General features: G+C 38.9%; 1 protein-coding gene across 2 annotated transcripts in view; it reads right to left on the reverse strand.

The window, feature by feature from the left end:
* TBC1D5 (TBC1 domain family member 5) overlaps window positions 1-16,281 on the reverse strand; it is a 206,160-nt gene that overhangs the window by 132,302 nt on the left and 57,577 nt on the right. For both annotated transcript variants that reach the window (XM_054384865.1, XM_054384866.1), the window contains exons 7-11: window positions 15,884-15,986; window positions 10,434-10,522; window positions 8,093-8,143; window positions 7,921-7,990; window positions 924-1,096 (exon numbers count right to left, since the gene is read on the reverse strand). In XM_054384865.1, coding sequence (XP_054240840.1) covers window positions 924-1,096; window positions 7,921-7,990; window positions 8,093-8,143; window positions 10,434-10,522; window positions 15,884-15,986 — 486 coding nt within the window. The remainder of the gene's footprint in view (window positions 1-923; window positions 1,097-7,920; window positions 7,991-8,092; window positions 8,144-10,433; window positions 10,523-15,883; window positions 15,987-16,281) is intronic.

Here is a 16,281-nt window from a genome sequence, read left to right on the forward strand (position 1 = left end):
GGCTCTGAGGAGAGCTTATTGTGCTCTTCCAGTATCTGAAGGGGGCCTACAAGAAAGCTTTTTAGGGTGTTGGGTAGTGATAGGACCAGGGAAAATGGACGAAAACTAGAAAGGGATAGATTTAGACTAGATATTAGGAAGAATTTCTTCACCATGAGGGTGGTGAGACACTGGAACAGGTTGCCCAGGGAGGTGATGGAAGCCCCATCCCTGGAATTTTTTAAGGCTCTGGGCAACCTGATCTAGTGTGAGATGTCCCTGCCCATGGCAGGGGGGTTGGAACTCTCTGGTCCTTGAGGTCCCTTCCAGCCCTGACAATTCCGTGACTCAGTGAAAATTAACCTGACCCAATGAGCCCCCCCTTGAACATGGGCACACAATAGACAGCTACCTGAATGCATCTGGGAGTACCTGGCTTGACTCCACATAGGGACACTTTATTACCCTCCTGCTTTAACTTTTAACATGCCCCACCACACCTGTATTACCACTATCCAAATTCCCATTATTGCAATAGGGGAAAGTTCACTGATACTGAATTGGTGATAAAATTAAATAACGAAACCACCATTCAATACTAATAACTTTTGCCTTCTCTGTGTCCTGTCATCTCATTTCTTATAGGAAAACCACAGGTAGCATATGCACTGGATTCAGTACTTCATCACTGCACTAGCAGTCTTCATCAAGTTCTCTATCATGTAGCTGAACACACTTTGCCTGCATTGGCAATGCCACTGTGACAACAGTGAGGGTGTCATTTACTCTAATAATGTCAAATGAGTTAGTTCTAAGAGATAAGAAGAAGCATTTCTTTTTAGCCTCATTACTCTAATCCTAAATGTAAGGGAAAAAAAAAGTCCTAATATAACAAAATAAAAATAGAAGGAATTCAATTAAGTAATTAGTTTGCAAACACTTACAGTCCATAAATCTGTGGAGCAATTTCCAGTCGGTTCAGATGCATGTACAGCTCAATGTCATGTTTCTTCAGCAGATGGTCCTGAATTTGGTTTACCTTTGCTACAATAGCAATAGATGGGCCTAAGTCCTGTGGCCTTGCAAATGGTGTTGGTGTAATCATCACATCTTTCTCCTGCAGGAAGAGAAAACAGGGGTTAAAAAAAAAAAGACCACCCCAAGAAGCCTTATTGTCAAAAGGAACTGTCTACAAGAGATTTGTTTTATTGCAATCACTGGCTTCCAAAGAAACATAAGAAGTTGCTTTTCCAGCAAGGGAAGAATCTCAAGTATCCACTTCTGTGGTAGGTATTGTGGGATTCTCCTTCCCAGGTGTGCCACAGTTCATCCCCTCATTCTGCACATCAGTTTTTACGTCTATGCTTTACTTTTCATGTTCTGACAAAGTGTTGACAGCTCTAATATCAGCAGTCTGAGTCAGTCCAAAGCAAAGCAGATGAATGGTAACTTAGTAAAGAATATGTGTCCTCAGAGGACAATAAACTGGATACCAAAGAGCAAATAACTTATTTTGGAACAATCCTTTCAAAACAGTCTTCCCTTGCTCAGAAACTCTGGTGGCTGTACCTCAAAATCTATGTAACTTTGATAAAACATCACAAAACTCTTAAACCAAGAAGAAATAGAACAATGAGATGAACCTGACAGTTAGAAGGTAGTTGGTTTGACCTAGAGGTTGTGTAATCTATGTCATGATCTAGACCATAACACACACACACACACACAAAGTGAAAACAGGAAGAGAACTACTGGAACATTAGCATCCTTGAACCTGATCCTGCTTTGAATGTATTCTTCTTGCCATAGGGTGAAGTATTATTGAAAAAGACACAGAATGCACAAAAGAAATGCAGTAAGTAATGAGCCACACTGAATGGGAAACAAGTAAAAAGGAGGACAAGAAATAAAAAAAGAACAAATCAAACCTATCAAACGAAAGACTGGGGAAAGGGAAATGGAGAATCAAGCTGCCAGGGCCAATGTTAATGTTCTAAAAGAGGTAAAACTGAAACAGTTGCAATCTGTCATCATGGCTCTCAGATCTGAAAGCTTCACTCTGAAAAATAGTTATTGTCTTTCTACCCTTTTGCTCAATGTATTGACAGAGAAACATCAAGGTGAAAAGGTTAATCATTTCAGAAGACTTAATTACAGCTTAAACTGCTGAAAGACAAATTCACTTCGTTCAATAGAGTGAAGAGCACTTTATTTTTAACTTTCAATATTAGACAAAGATTTGGGTTTGTGTCTGTTTTCTTTTTTTTAATATAAACTATCCCCAAGGCTGTTTGCTATGGTTATATTCCCTCTTCCCTCCATTCTCTCAGCACCAGCTTTTTAAGAGGGAGGAAGAGAAGAACACCTAATTCAAAATAATTTACAACATGGTTTAACATTCAAGCAGGCAGAAAACATTTAGTAATTTGTATCAAAAAGCCTTTTTTATATATCTATATATATATATATATCTATCTCCTTTGCTTGAAATACTTTTTTCTGAAGTTTTCCATTTCTGTACTGCGGAAAACATGTCATGATGCTGACCAGTGATTTCAGGTAAAATGTTTCTATTTACTGATTTGATTGATTATAAATTGTATTCTTAAATCTGCTTAATTGTTGTCCAGCTATGGCAATTGCAGCAAAAGGACTGATCTAGGTAGTTTTGCTGGTTTTACCATGCTGTTGTGGTACCAAGACATACTCAGTTAAGTTGCCCTAGCAAATGGTTTGACAAAAGCTCCCTCAGACTGTCAAATAAGGCTCACTGAAACAGCATCCTTTCATTCAAAATCTTTTCTGTTCTACCAAAAGAAATGTAAACACTTTAGTGGCTAAGAAACGTTGCTACTAAAATACCAAAGAGAAAGGATATCTCCCTTACCTTCTTTTAAAATTATTTGTATTGGGTTTGTATTGGCTGAGCTGGAATTAATTCTCCTCAAAGCATCCTTCTAGTGCTGTGTTTTGCAGCAGTAGTTGATAGCACAGCAGTGTTTTGGCTACTGCTGAACAAGCATCCAGGCTGCGCCTTTCCAACATTTCCCTGCCCCAAGAGTACACTGAGGGGTGGGGCAAGATCTTGGGAGGGACACAGCTGAGCCAGCTGACCCAGGCTGGCCAAAGGGATATTCCATGCCATATGAAGTCAGCTCAGATATAAGAATGAAGTGAAAGAAGGAAGTGTGGGGGGGATTTGTCCATGGTGTCTGTCCTCCTAAGGAACCACCAAGCATAGAGAGCCCTGCTGCCTGAGACCGACCCTCGTCCTGCTGATGGGCAGTAGAGGCTAACAGCTCTCTCTCTCTGCTTTTATTTCCACATAGTCTGTTGATTTTGCTTATTATTGTTAATAAATTGCTTCTATTTTATTATTGGCTCTTGTTATATCTTTCCCCTCTCCCCTGTCCATTTAAGACGGGGAGTGAGGGAGTGGCTTTGGTGGGCATTTGGCCCCTAGGCCAGGGCCAAACCACCACATTATTCTATTAACTTCTTCATTACCAAATCAGGCAGACTTTTTTTTATCCTGGTTTTTGTTTCGCTGTTGTATGGCTATTTCCTATTGTTGTTTCACACCCATTTAATTATTTTCTTGGTCACGTGCTAGAAATCAAAATACTGAAAAAGGGTATCACAGAATCACATAATCTTGGGGGCTGGAAGAGACCTCAAGAGATCATCCAGTCTAAGCCCCCTGCCAGAGCAGGTTCACCTAGACCATGTCACAGAGGAACACCTCCAGGCAGGTCTTGAGTATCTCCAGAGACAGAGACTCTACAACCCCCCTGGGCAGCCAGTACCCACTAATCTCCTTCTAAACTAGAAGAAAAACACTCTTAAAGTATGATTTAACATTATTTTAACATCATCTTAACATTAAATGCTAGCACATAGTAATTTTTTGCATAAACACAGAAAATTATTGGTGAAACTAATAACAAAAGTCTGTAACTCTACATATTCATAGTCTGACTGATATTTAATCAGCTGGCATACATCTCAAGTATGCACTTTATGCTGGCTTATTCCAGTTGAGTTTAAGTTCATCTTGACCACTGGATGCACTCAAATCTGAATTTTTAAGCTTTTCTTGATTATAGGCATAGATTCTTGTACAGAAATCTCAACATTAGAATCTTTCTGCTCATTTGAACTTGTAACCTGAGAAGACTAGCTGGTTAATTGGGTTAGCCTTTACATCATTAGCTCTCTGTGGGTGTAAAGTTATGCTTACAAAATCAGAAGACAGACTCTGAAACACTGGCTCAAGTGTAAAAAGATTCTGAACATTAAAACTAAGGCAAGCTTCCTTTTACAAAGGAGTGCCAAAACAGAGCTTCCTTGTCGCCTGCTGCATTTGTACATCTTGGTATAATGCAACACTGACACTTACGGCCAAGATTGCCAATGGTATCCTGGAGTGCACTAAGAGGAATGTGTCCAGCAGACCGAGGGAGGTTCTCCTACCCCTCTACTCTGCCCTGGTGAGATCTCACCTGGAATATCGCATCCAGTTTTGAGCTCCCCAGTTCAAGAGGGACAGGGATCTACTCGAGAGTTCAATAGAGTGCTACGAGGATGATGAAGGGAATGGAGCACTGCCCTGTGAGGAGAGGCTGAGAGCCCTGCAGCTGTTTGGTCTGGAAAGGAGAAGACTGAGAGGGAATTTAATCAGTGTTTCTAAATATCTGAGGGCTGAGGGTCAAGAGGGAGGGGACAGGCTCTGCTCAGTTGCACCCTGGGATAGGACAAGGGACAATGGATAGAAACTACAGCACAGGAGGTTCCACCTCAACATGAGGAGGAACTTCTTCACTGTGAGGGTCACAGAGCACTGGAACAGGCTGCCCACAGAAGTTGTGGAATCTCCTTCTCTGGAGACTTTCAAGCCCCATCTGGATGCATTCCTGTGTGACCTGTGCTAGATTCTCTGGTCCTGCTCTGGCAGGGGGATTGGACTTGATGATCTCTGGAGGTCCCTTCCAACCCCTAACATCCTGTGATCCTGTGACACACTGCAGGCTGTCAGACTGACTATCAACATGGCTAAGTGCATCAAATAATATATGCTGTCCTGCCATTTTAAAAAGCATAAGTAAATGATAACCATCAAAATTAGAATCACAGAAATAACCATCAAAATAGAAATAGAAATAACCATCCTAGAACTATATAGGCTGAGAGAGATCTTTAAGATCATTGAATCCAACCATTCAGCCAGCACTGACAAGTCTGCCATTAAAACATGTCCTAAGCAGCACATCTCTATGTCTTGGTCACACGAAACATTAACAGAAATCTTCAAAAAAAGACTCTCTGGGGACAGCAGTTGCTATCAATGACTTGACTGTCCCTGCCCCCTGATTTGGTACGCTCCATCAAGAAGCTTGGTGGATGACTACAGCACATGTGATATGTCTGCTGTCTCCTCTCATGCAATTTTGTTGAGAAATGACAGTCACTTGAAATTGCTCCAGAAAAATCACATCAGCTGGTGTGAAAGAAATAAAAAGATGCTCAAATAAACTAACACAAACAAGCTGCCAAAATGTTAAATTATAAATGACTCACAGTGCCTGTACCTAAAGTACGGAAGCCAAGTGGACAATATGATAGTGGGACCCTGCCCATGCACACTGTTGCCATATGAGACAAAACACTTACTTGCTTTCTTTTTGTGAGCTTCTAAGTCTTGGAAAAAAATTGAGTGTGTGGGTTTAGTCATCTCTTGCTGAGGCAAAATCTGAAGGATCAACCCTAAAGGAATGCAGTTCATCATAGGAAGACCAAAAGAGGGATGGTATAAAGATGTGCTACACTTTACAGGAGAGCATCAGGCACACTTCTAAGGACAACTGAAATATGAATGCCAATGAAACCCAGCTGAAAGATTTAGATCAAGTATTAGGAAGAGAGTTGCCAAATCCTGCCACAAAACCCACCACAAATGAACTGGAATGGCTGGCAGTTGATACTAATACAATTTATATATTCAAGCATTTAGGAAACAAATGCTACAGTAATAAAGAGAGGCTAGAACATAGTACAAGCATAAACTGTGGACAGATTTCTCTCATTAACCACCAGGGAATGGAGTAGCTGGAGAAGCTCCTCTAATGGCAGTTGGGAGTAATGGAACCAACTGTTAGAGGCTATAAAACATAACAGGTCTCTTGGAGCACATGCATTCATTGCATCCTTCCTGAAGATTCAGACTTCATTATGTATCTAACCCTCAAAGTCATGATTGTAAAAGGCATATGTACAAGAAAGGATTATTAAAGATTATACATGTTTGCAAAGAACCAAAACAAACAACTAGATATTAATCCATGCGCTCTGCATTGTTAATTTTTTATGTCATGAAAGGACTGGAAAGGGCAATGTAAACTTTCACCTTCTACCCAAGCACTGCTAATCTGTAAGCAGACCTAGTTATTTCCTGGAATAAAACTCAGCCTCAGACTTTACCACCTCTTGTCAGAGAAAAATGGAACAAATACATTTGAATACACTGAATTCTGAAAAGCTGCACTCAGAGAAACATGTCTCACAGCTTTGTTGTTGGAATAAAAGTGACTCTGTAATAAGTTCATAAAATTTGTATCCCATATGCTTTACCCTGTGTTACTAAGAATTATGTGGAAACTCAAATCCAAATAGCAATTTATAGCTGTAGGTGGCTTGGGCTGAGATGCCAATGCTCCGTGCCTAGTACAATATATACAATGATACATTGAAATATTAAAAGAAAATAGAGGCTTTCAAGTGAGTCTCAAGGGAACATCTTTTTCTCCAACAGACAGGCAAAAAGCACCTCTCAGACTAGCACTGCCTAAATGCAGCTCACAAATACAGAATTTGGTGCACACGTGGATACCCAAACCCAACAAAATTCTTCTTTTTTTTTTTTTTTTTCTAGCTCTAGATACTCAACCCATGGTCTATGTGAAAAATGCTGAAGTGAATCAACTTGGAACCAAGTTTGGAGGACAATTGAGGATATAAATACACTGAAAGTCTTGGCAATACCTGTAATAGGACTGTTTTGCTAAAGTCTTCTACAAAGGCTTCATCACAAAGATTTTTTTTTTCAGAATTAAAAGAGAGAAAAGTAAACAGGGAAAGAGACAGGCAAAAAATATTCAGAGGAAAACTTGAGGGTATTGATTGAGGGAATTGTGCCTCATGCCATGCATGAAAAGCAGTTACAAGCAAGAACTAGAGGGTCCCTAGATGGTCTCTGCAAAGAGGAGTTCTGTAGAACTAAACACAGAACACAGAAAAAGCTTTTCTATGAAATGAAGCAACATACTAAATACAGAGCTGTCTGTGCAGCTAGCTGCACAGGAGATCAGTGGGCATAGACATTCCCTCTGGTTGAACACCCTGAGATCAAGAAGAAAACAAGTAAGAAAACAGAAGGAGGAAGCCAGGGCAAGATGCATCCTGACCTTTGACAGATAGTTTACAATCAAGGCTTTGGTTTCACAGCAGATTGTTTATAGTGTAAACAACTGAAAACAATTCAAAGCCTCAATATGTTAAACACTGCCTATCTGCATTTATTTAACACAGCATTTGCACAGGCTTTGGTCATACAGAAGTGCCCATGACAGCCATTCTTTCAAATGCTACACAAGACCACACATACATAGCAAAATCTGTGTTTGCATATTTGACTTTTGATTACCAAGTCAGTAACTGTTGGAAGATTACCAATATTTCAACAGTTAGGAACTCTCAACTGGAAGACTTTCCACAAGTGTGTATGACCAGATGCTGAAGAACATCTCAAGAATGTAAACTTAGCTGAGCCTGCTTTAACCAAGCTGTTTAACAGAAGATGCCTTATTAGCTCCAAATTACTTAAATCATTAACTAAAATCACATTTGCTTAACAACACAATAAGTACATTTGAGAGTAATATTTACCTTCTGACTGTCATGTTCAAAAGTTGAAAACCAATGTTCTGCAGTTTTCATAAGATGTGTGAACATTGCGCTGAAGGGGGGGAAAAAAAAAGACAACAAACCAGAAACTTGGTGTTAAATAATGTATTAGATATAAGAGCAAACTGAATGTAAAGGAAGTGTTGAAACTTACTAGGCATCATGTTCCAGATATTCAGGATTCAAAAGAACTTTCATTTCATCGCTGAAAAAGGCAACAGTGAACAATCCAAATGTGAGTGTTTATTTTTGGTCCATGTTCTGCATGTACTATTATGTATTTATAAGCCAACTTTCACATAAAGTGCAAATGAGAAAACTAGCCTTTTTAATTAAAAAAGAGCAACTCCATTGAACAAATGAAGTCTTTCCTTTTTAGAAAGATCAAAAACAAATTAGCTGCCTTGTCTGCACTACAATGAAGTAACCATCTAATTATTCCAAATAACAAATTACTGAATGTCACAATGTATTATCTGAATATGCTTGATCTAGAATAATTGATTGCTGCACAATCTATCACTGTTTGTCCCAAACAACAACAACAAAAAAAACCCCCCACAGTTACTGGTCAAATATGCAGTATCAAAACATTAATTTATTTTGTTTTAATAGACTGTATTTTTATTGTACTTTAACAGTAATTAATCAGTGACAGCACCTCTTTTCCATCCACTTTGCTGCTTAGCTCTGCTTCCTCAGTGGGGATGGAACAGGATGCAGTGCATCACACAGTGTTATTTTAAGTTACATTGCACTGAAGAGCTATACAACTTTGGGATATCTAAGGACAGACATTGAATAAAAACACACACTTGCAAAGAAGCTCCATCCTTATATTTAACTGCCTTTGGACAATGATGTTGAGGGGTGCTAACAGAGGTAATTAAATTGGCTTTTATTCATTGCTAGGCTCTAAAAGTGCAAAAAGACAAATGAAATTATCTAAGTACCAGAAGTGATACAAGAAGGCAACTAGTTTCAATTTTTAATTTTTTTTTTAAAGAAAAAAACCCTTTTTTTTTTTTTAAGAAAAAAAACCCTTTACATATAGGGCAAGAAAAGAAAAGCATCTTAATTTGGTTGGCAATGATATGTGATGTCATATTTTCTGTATCTGTGTATGATTACATGCACACACACAGTTTGAGCAAAACAGAGAATCAATAGCTAAACTTAATGGTACTACCAAGTCAAAGGATAGCCACATATTGCAGCTACAACGTTGCTGGTGATGAAGGAAACACCAGTCACAACAATTTGGCTACATTGATTTTTCTCTCTTTTATGGTAAGACAAAAGAGACTTAGTAACGTCTGATCTATGACTGTAGTTCTCTGCTCTGTCTCCTCTCTGCAGTGACAAAATCAAAACCATTTCTGGCAAGAAGACTGAGGTGAAATGGTAGACAGGTATGTAAGCTTTTGATGAAGATCTTCCGTGGGTTTCTTGTCCCTCCTTTTTTGCCAGCTAATATCTATAAAGGGGAAGATACCTGAAGGGGGCCTACAGGAAGGATGGGGAGAGAATGTTTATAAGGGCCTGACAGGACAAGGGGCAATGGCTTCAAACTAGAGAAGGGCAGATTTAAACTGGATGTCAGGAAGCAGTTCTTCACTGAGGGTGGTGGAACACTGGAACAGGTTTCCCGTGGAGGTGGTTGAGGCTCCTTCCCTGGAGATACTCAAGGTGAGGCTCGAGGAAGCCCTGGGCAGCCTGATCTAGTTGGGGATGCCCCTGCTGACTGTGGGGAGGTCAGACTGGATCACCTTTGGAGGTCCCTTCTGGCCTGGACCATTCTATGATTCTAAGATGTCTACATTTTGAATCCCCCTTTCAGAGGCTGTAATAGGGAAGATGAAAATAAGGACTTTATCATTGAAGATGCACTAATTTCTGATATAAATTTATCAAAGAAATCATTACAAAGAAAGAACAAAGGAATACAGAATCACAGAATCAACCAGGTTGGAAAAGACCTCAGAGATCATCAAGTCCAACCTATTACCTAATACCTAACACTTCCTCACAACTAAACCATGGCTCCAAGTGCCACATCCAAGCTTTTTTCGAACACCTCCAGGGATGGTGACTCCACCACCTCCCTGGGCAGCACATTCCAATGGCCAATTACTCTTTCTGGGAAGAACTTTCTCCTCACCTCAAGCCTAAACTTCCCTTGGTGCAGCTTGAGACTGTGTCCTCTTGTTCTGGTGCTGGTTGCCTGGGAGAAGAGACCAACCCCCTCCTGGCTACAGCCTCCCTTCAGGTAGTTGTAGAGAGCAATGAGGTCTGCCCTGAGCCTCCTCTTCTCCAGGCTAAACACCCCCAGCTCCCTCAACCTCTCCTCACAGGGCTGTGCTCCAGACCTCTTCCCCAGCCTCGTTGCCCTTCTCTGGACACGTTCACTTCTACTTCAGTCAATTGTTAATTTTTTTGTTTGTTTGTTTTAAACATAGATATTTAATACTAGAGAAAAAAACTATAATGCTTGCCTTGGTTGTGCAGCTTCACTGGCATGTGAAAAAGCTTGGTGGTCACAATGCAGGATAAATACAATGGGAGCTAGAAGTTCATGCATACCCTAAACAGAAAAAGAAGTAAAAGTACAGTAAGATTTTTCCAGTCATATAATAGCTCCTAAGGCACAGCACATCAAGCACCCAGCAATATTAAGTGCAGACTAACTAAAAGCAGGAACATTTACATTCTTAACAGAATGGCTTAATAATCAATGGCTTTTATCTTAAATTCTGATTAAACCCAAGTGTTTATTCTTTTATAATATATGGAAGCAAGTTATTCTCCGTTTTTCTAACACAACAGACAACAAATTGGCAATGGCAGTCAACTCTGCACCTGGCAGTTTACTCCAAGATCTATGTTCATAAATATGGATTTTATTTATGGTAATTACAATCATCATACAAAAGAACTGCAATAGGGAAAAATTACAAATTTTAAAAATATATATATTTTTTTTAAATTTTATATGAAACATTCCAAAACCAGCACAGCAGTAGCCCTTAGAGGAGCCAAGGGCAGCTATTTGGGAAATCAGAAAATGAAACATACATGTTTCAAATGGACATCCTTATGTCACTACTAGAAATAAACTCATTATAACACAATGCATAGGAGACCTGCTACTCACAGAATCACAGAACGTTTGGAGTTGGAAGGGACCTCAAAAGATCATCTTTAGTCCAACCCCCCCTGCCAGAGCAGGATCACCAAGGCCTTCCCAGAGCCTTCTATTTCTCCAGGCTGAATAACTGGATAACTCCCTCAGCCTCTCCTCACAGCAGATGGGTTACAGCCCTCTGGGCCACCCATGACCTACTGTTCCATTACAACCTGCTACTTGTATGAGCAATATTAAGGGAATGAAAAAATATAGAAACTGAAAAATTGGTGGACAGTTGAGGATTTGAGCCAGCTTTGGAAGAATGGTTGAACTACCCAGGTAAGCCATTGGTGCTTTTACCTGGAGCTCACCAGGAACACAAGAAGAGTCTTGACTTGCATTTGATTCACCTGGGCTTGTCAATTTATCAGGAGCAGAAGCAACTGCTTCAAGAAAGAAGCAATCCAGCTGGCAAGCAGCAACGCACTGGCAGGTAAAACTACAGACTGCATAATGAAACCTTGTCTTCAGCAGATAATCAGTCCCTTCCCTCAGATTACATCAGGGAAAATGAGGACTGGGGGGTACCACAGCTGAAGAAGTTGGTTATGTCAGGGCAGTTGGGCTCCCAGAGGTGAACTAGGGTAGCAGGTAGGAATTATGCAAGCTACAGGCTGGGGTGGAAGTCAGCCATACAAAAGAGGCAGGGAGAGACTTTTGGGGATGGAAAGGATGTGGGAAGATGGGTTGAGACCTGTTTGGTGGCCTCTGGACACAGTGATCTCTCCAAGGGAAGGGAACTTGGAATGTAGCCACTTGACTTCAGAAGCTGATGTAAATTTCTCCATCACAACAATATGGGTTAGATTACAAATTGGCAACTTTAGATTTTTGAAGGTCTTAGGGTCACACCAAGAGGGAAAGGAATAGGAGAAAAAGGGAGATGGGTACATGATTAGACAATAAGTAGGAAAAATATGTAAATAAACAGTAGATAACCTGGCTTGTACTTTCATACATACTCACAGCCCCCAGCTAATTAACAGCTCCGTGTCTAATCTTTTATTCGCCCTGATATGCTAACATGAAGTAAGAGAAATGGAAATGCCAGAATTTGAGTAATAAAACTACCACCTAAGCTGTAAACACATAAGCTGAAGAAAAAGAAAGAGGACATAAAATAAGAATTAGTTATAAAAGATAAAAGCACATCATGCATTCTTCCAACATAGTATCAACTTTATAATAAAAGTAGAATCATAATGTGGCTGCCCACATACAACAAAAACAGAACAAACAGATGATGAAATATCAGGGTTTCAAAAAGATACCTCTGATCTTTCAGTTACAAGAGTACTTCAAATGTTTAGAGATTTTTAGCTTGGCAAGAAAAGCCACCAGTGTAATATGCATACACATATTTTTTCAATGCTGCAGTTTACTGAAACTCTTTAGTGTTAATAAATAAGTTGACAGAACTTAGATAATTTTATGACACTTCCCAGCTACAACAAAATATTGATTTCATTATACAGTCTATAGTTCAGAAATAAACCCAGAAATACAGCATTTTTTACAATGAAAAATGAATCAATGCATTTCAAAATTATATTGACTTATCTAAGGGCAACCAAATGATGAGTGAACAATAGTCAGCCTAGTGATTTAGCTTAATTGTCACTACACTTCTTTCCAGTGTCACTAGGACCAGAATTTTGGCATCAGTCTTACAGAAGAATGCTAAGGAAAATTTTTCCATATTATTAAGTACAATACACTATTCTCTTTAGATTTGATATTTACAGTTGCTATTTAAAAATTCAGTAATTCCAGTGAGGGTTCTGTCTTTAAAATCTGTAATAACAGCTTCACAACATTCTACTCCATTTGACTAGGGACAAAAATATCTTTTTTTTTTTTTTTCCCCCCCTCAAATGAAACGTTACTTCATGCTGGTCAAAACCCCACAAACTCTACTACAAAGCCAACTTTCATGCATATATGCATATTAAGCAAACATTACTCATTGCTTCTTGTAGGACTCTGTGCTGATGCTATGGAGTAGTTTCAATAAAATGCAAACTTCAGATGCACTTTATTTACATTTATAAGCATGCAAACTTTCACAGAACTGTAACTTCTTCCAAATATTTTGAAAGAGAAACATTGAGTCATGAACAGATGCCAACAGACAGAAGTGTAACTTTTCATTTAGTGGCCAAGTGTTGCAATTCTAATAGCAAGTGCAGCACTTGCATGTGGTCATACAAATGCAACAGAGGAATCCTCAGAGAGAACAACAGGACCAATGCTATGATGGATACTGAATATGAAGACAAACTCCTTAATTTGGCCTTTATTTATTTTTTTTCCAGGTGTCTCTGGAGAGAGCAGCTTGGAGGTTATCTGTTAGTGAGTAACTAATGGTAACCATTATTTTCAAGAAAATATGTTGGGCTTTGCTGTAGTGGAAATTATTATGGGAAATGGGACTTGAGCAAATGGTAAAACCAGAATCAATAAAAATAGTAGGACAGGAACAGTGAATGCACTACAGGTATTTGTTAAAGGAGGGAAAACTCCATATCCTGTCACCACCACAAACTCTGTATTTCCTAGTAGCTAATCAGTGAAGGGTACACGGATGGACATGGAAGAAAAGTTATCTAAGAAGAGAGGGAGATGAAAGAAAAGCCATCTAAGAAGAGAGGGACACAGGGATAAACAATGTAGGATTGTTAGCAGCAAGCTGACAGAAGCATTAATTTAAAACAAAGAAACAAAACTATGCTTTAAAAATGAGGTGAGAAAACTGAAAAACTCCTAATGAAAGTGTCACATGTCCAGAACAAGAGAGGCAAACCACAACTGTTTGCTATTTTCTGGGCTTGGTGCAGCACCACAAGACTTGGTTCACAAACTGAACACACTTCAGAGGGATTAAATCAACAGTTTTTCACAATCCAAATGTCTTTAATTTTCTGCACTTCACCTCTCCCCTTAGTCCTGTGGCAACCCTTTCTTGGAATTACTGCACTACTGATGCACACCACTTGAAAAGAGGTGAAGTTGTTTTCTTTGTCAACAGCCCGTAGGCTCGCAAAATTGAACCTGTTCTTTTATCTGCCTATGTTCATTTAGCCCACCAAGCAGTCTTTATTAAAGCTGAGACATCAGGCAGTCAAAGTTCATTAATACCATTTATATAATCTCTGCAGTTTCAATTAACTCAGCAAGACATTCTACTACATGATAACAGTCTCATTAATTCAATAAAATCCCATAACTATTAACAATATGGTCTATGTTAAACGGGGTGTCACCTAGTAGAAAATAATAGCTTTAACAGCTTGTGATGAAACTCAGGGCTTTCTTTTTATTAAAAAAAAAAAAAATGATCTGGCTAAATATTCCATCCTTCCGTAGGAAAGGTATTACCTCTTGCTAAGGAATCATGATAATTTTAAATATGAGCAGAGGGTAATTAAGACCTTTAAAGCCATATCAAAGAGTAAAATAATACTTCTTGTTCAATAAAAGATAGACTAAATTAGCTGGAATGTGCTCTTCCTTTTTCCTATCATCAGTCCTCTGGCCTATATTCACTAGAAAGGGGAGGCTGAATACTGCTGAAGCATTTTCATTATCAGTTCCCTTCAAAATATAGCTCACAAAAGCTTCTTGTTCTTATGCAAGACTATTCCTTGCTCACTATCTGTCAAACATGAGAAATAACCAGATGCTAGAGATTTCATATTTCATACTTCATTCAGAATTAACTGCTCCTTCAACTCATATATGTTGGCTTTTTTCATGAGTTGCCATGAAATTTCTTGGCTTGAGGACGGGGTAGTCACACACTCCTAACTCTAGCCCTAGCCCTAACCCTGAAAGCACGTGGTGTCTTACAAAAATCTTTGCATTTACCCAACCTCTGTATTTCTGTCATGAAAAATTTTCTGTGTGCCTAAAGTTTGATGCTTTACACTTTATCCTTTTTCCATGCACACAAGGCATCCCTCAGTTTCTCAGTCTCTGCTCACCCTACAGGTACTATCCTAAAAAAAAAAAATACAAATACACTTACTTCAATACTCTGCATATTGCTCTTGCTGTATTAATTTGGTATTGAGCTTATACTCACTTCAAAAGCTGCAGAACAAATGTTAAATTAATTTAGCCTACATCTCCTATGGATGCATAGTTAGTGCAACCTTAAGGTTTTCCTTCACTATTTTATCAAAAAATGATTTGAGCAGGCTCTCCTAGAGGGTAGCACTGTAAAAGTGGTACTTGTAGCACCCTTATCCTTCAGCTGAAAGGCATCTGCCAGCTGTACTGTATTTGGATGCTACAGGGTTAGATAAAGGGTCTATTTGCTAACATACAACATAGCTTCAGCACTTTGGAGAAGAAATTAAAATGCTGAAAATAGTAACTTTGCCTAAATTTCAGAAGTTATTTATGGGGTTTGTTTATTCAGTATCATTTTTAATCCCGCTGTGTACTTTTCTTTCTTTACCAAAACACAGAAAACTTTTCTTTTTCTTTCTTAGCCAAGACTGAAGTTAAAGATGGTTATTAAGAAATCTGAGGTTATACAACTTTAGCAACTTTAAGGAAAACAATCTGAGGTACTGTCTTATGAGGAAAAAGCATAATCAATGAGCTTACTCTTCTTACAATCCACCTGACAAGCAGCTATTTGATTACTTTAGCATCATGATACAACTTTGGATAGAACATTAACTGCGTTACTGTCAAACCACATAGAAAATGTTGAGTCAATGAATGCCACCTGTACAGCATTTTCATTACCTGTTTATAAAGCAACTGCTCATTTTCCCTGGCGTAGCAGAACAGGACATCTGTAAGAATTTTCCTCACATTCTCTTGCTGGAAATACTGCATTTCAGGAAAGCTGAAAAGGAAGAAATACAGTGAAAGGAAGCACACACAATCTCAGTTGCTGGTCTTCTAGAAACACTTTAGGCAAGACAGCACCTCCCTGGCTTGCTTTCTGACAGCTCTGTGAATTGTGGGTGCTGCTAATATAAGAACGCTTCTAAAGACTTGTTTTATTTGTTTTGTGACTAGAATTGAGAACCATGTTGCCTAATATACACCAGCCTGCTACACAGATACAATGATATCATCAGTTATATTTAAATAATAATCCCTTTTTGCAGTATGAAAACAAGAGATCTGAAAGAAAG

The sequence above is a fragment of the Indicator indicator genome, chromosome 11 (assembly GCF_027791375.1).
Source record: "Indicator indicator isolate 239-I01 chromosome 11, UM_Iind_1.1, whole genome shotgun sequence".
Lineage (NCBI taxonomy): Eukaryota > Metazoa > Chordata > Aves > Piciformes > Indicatoridae > Indicator > Indicator indicator.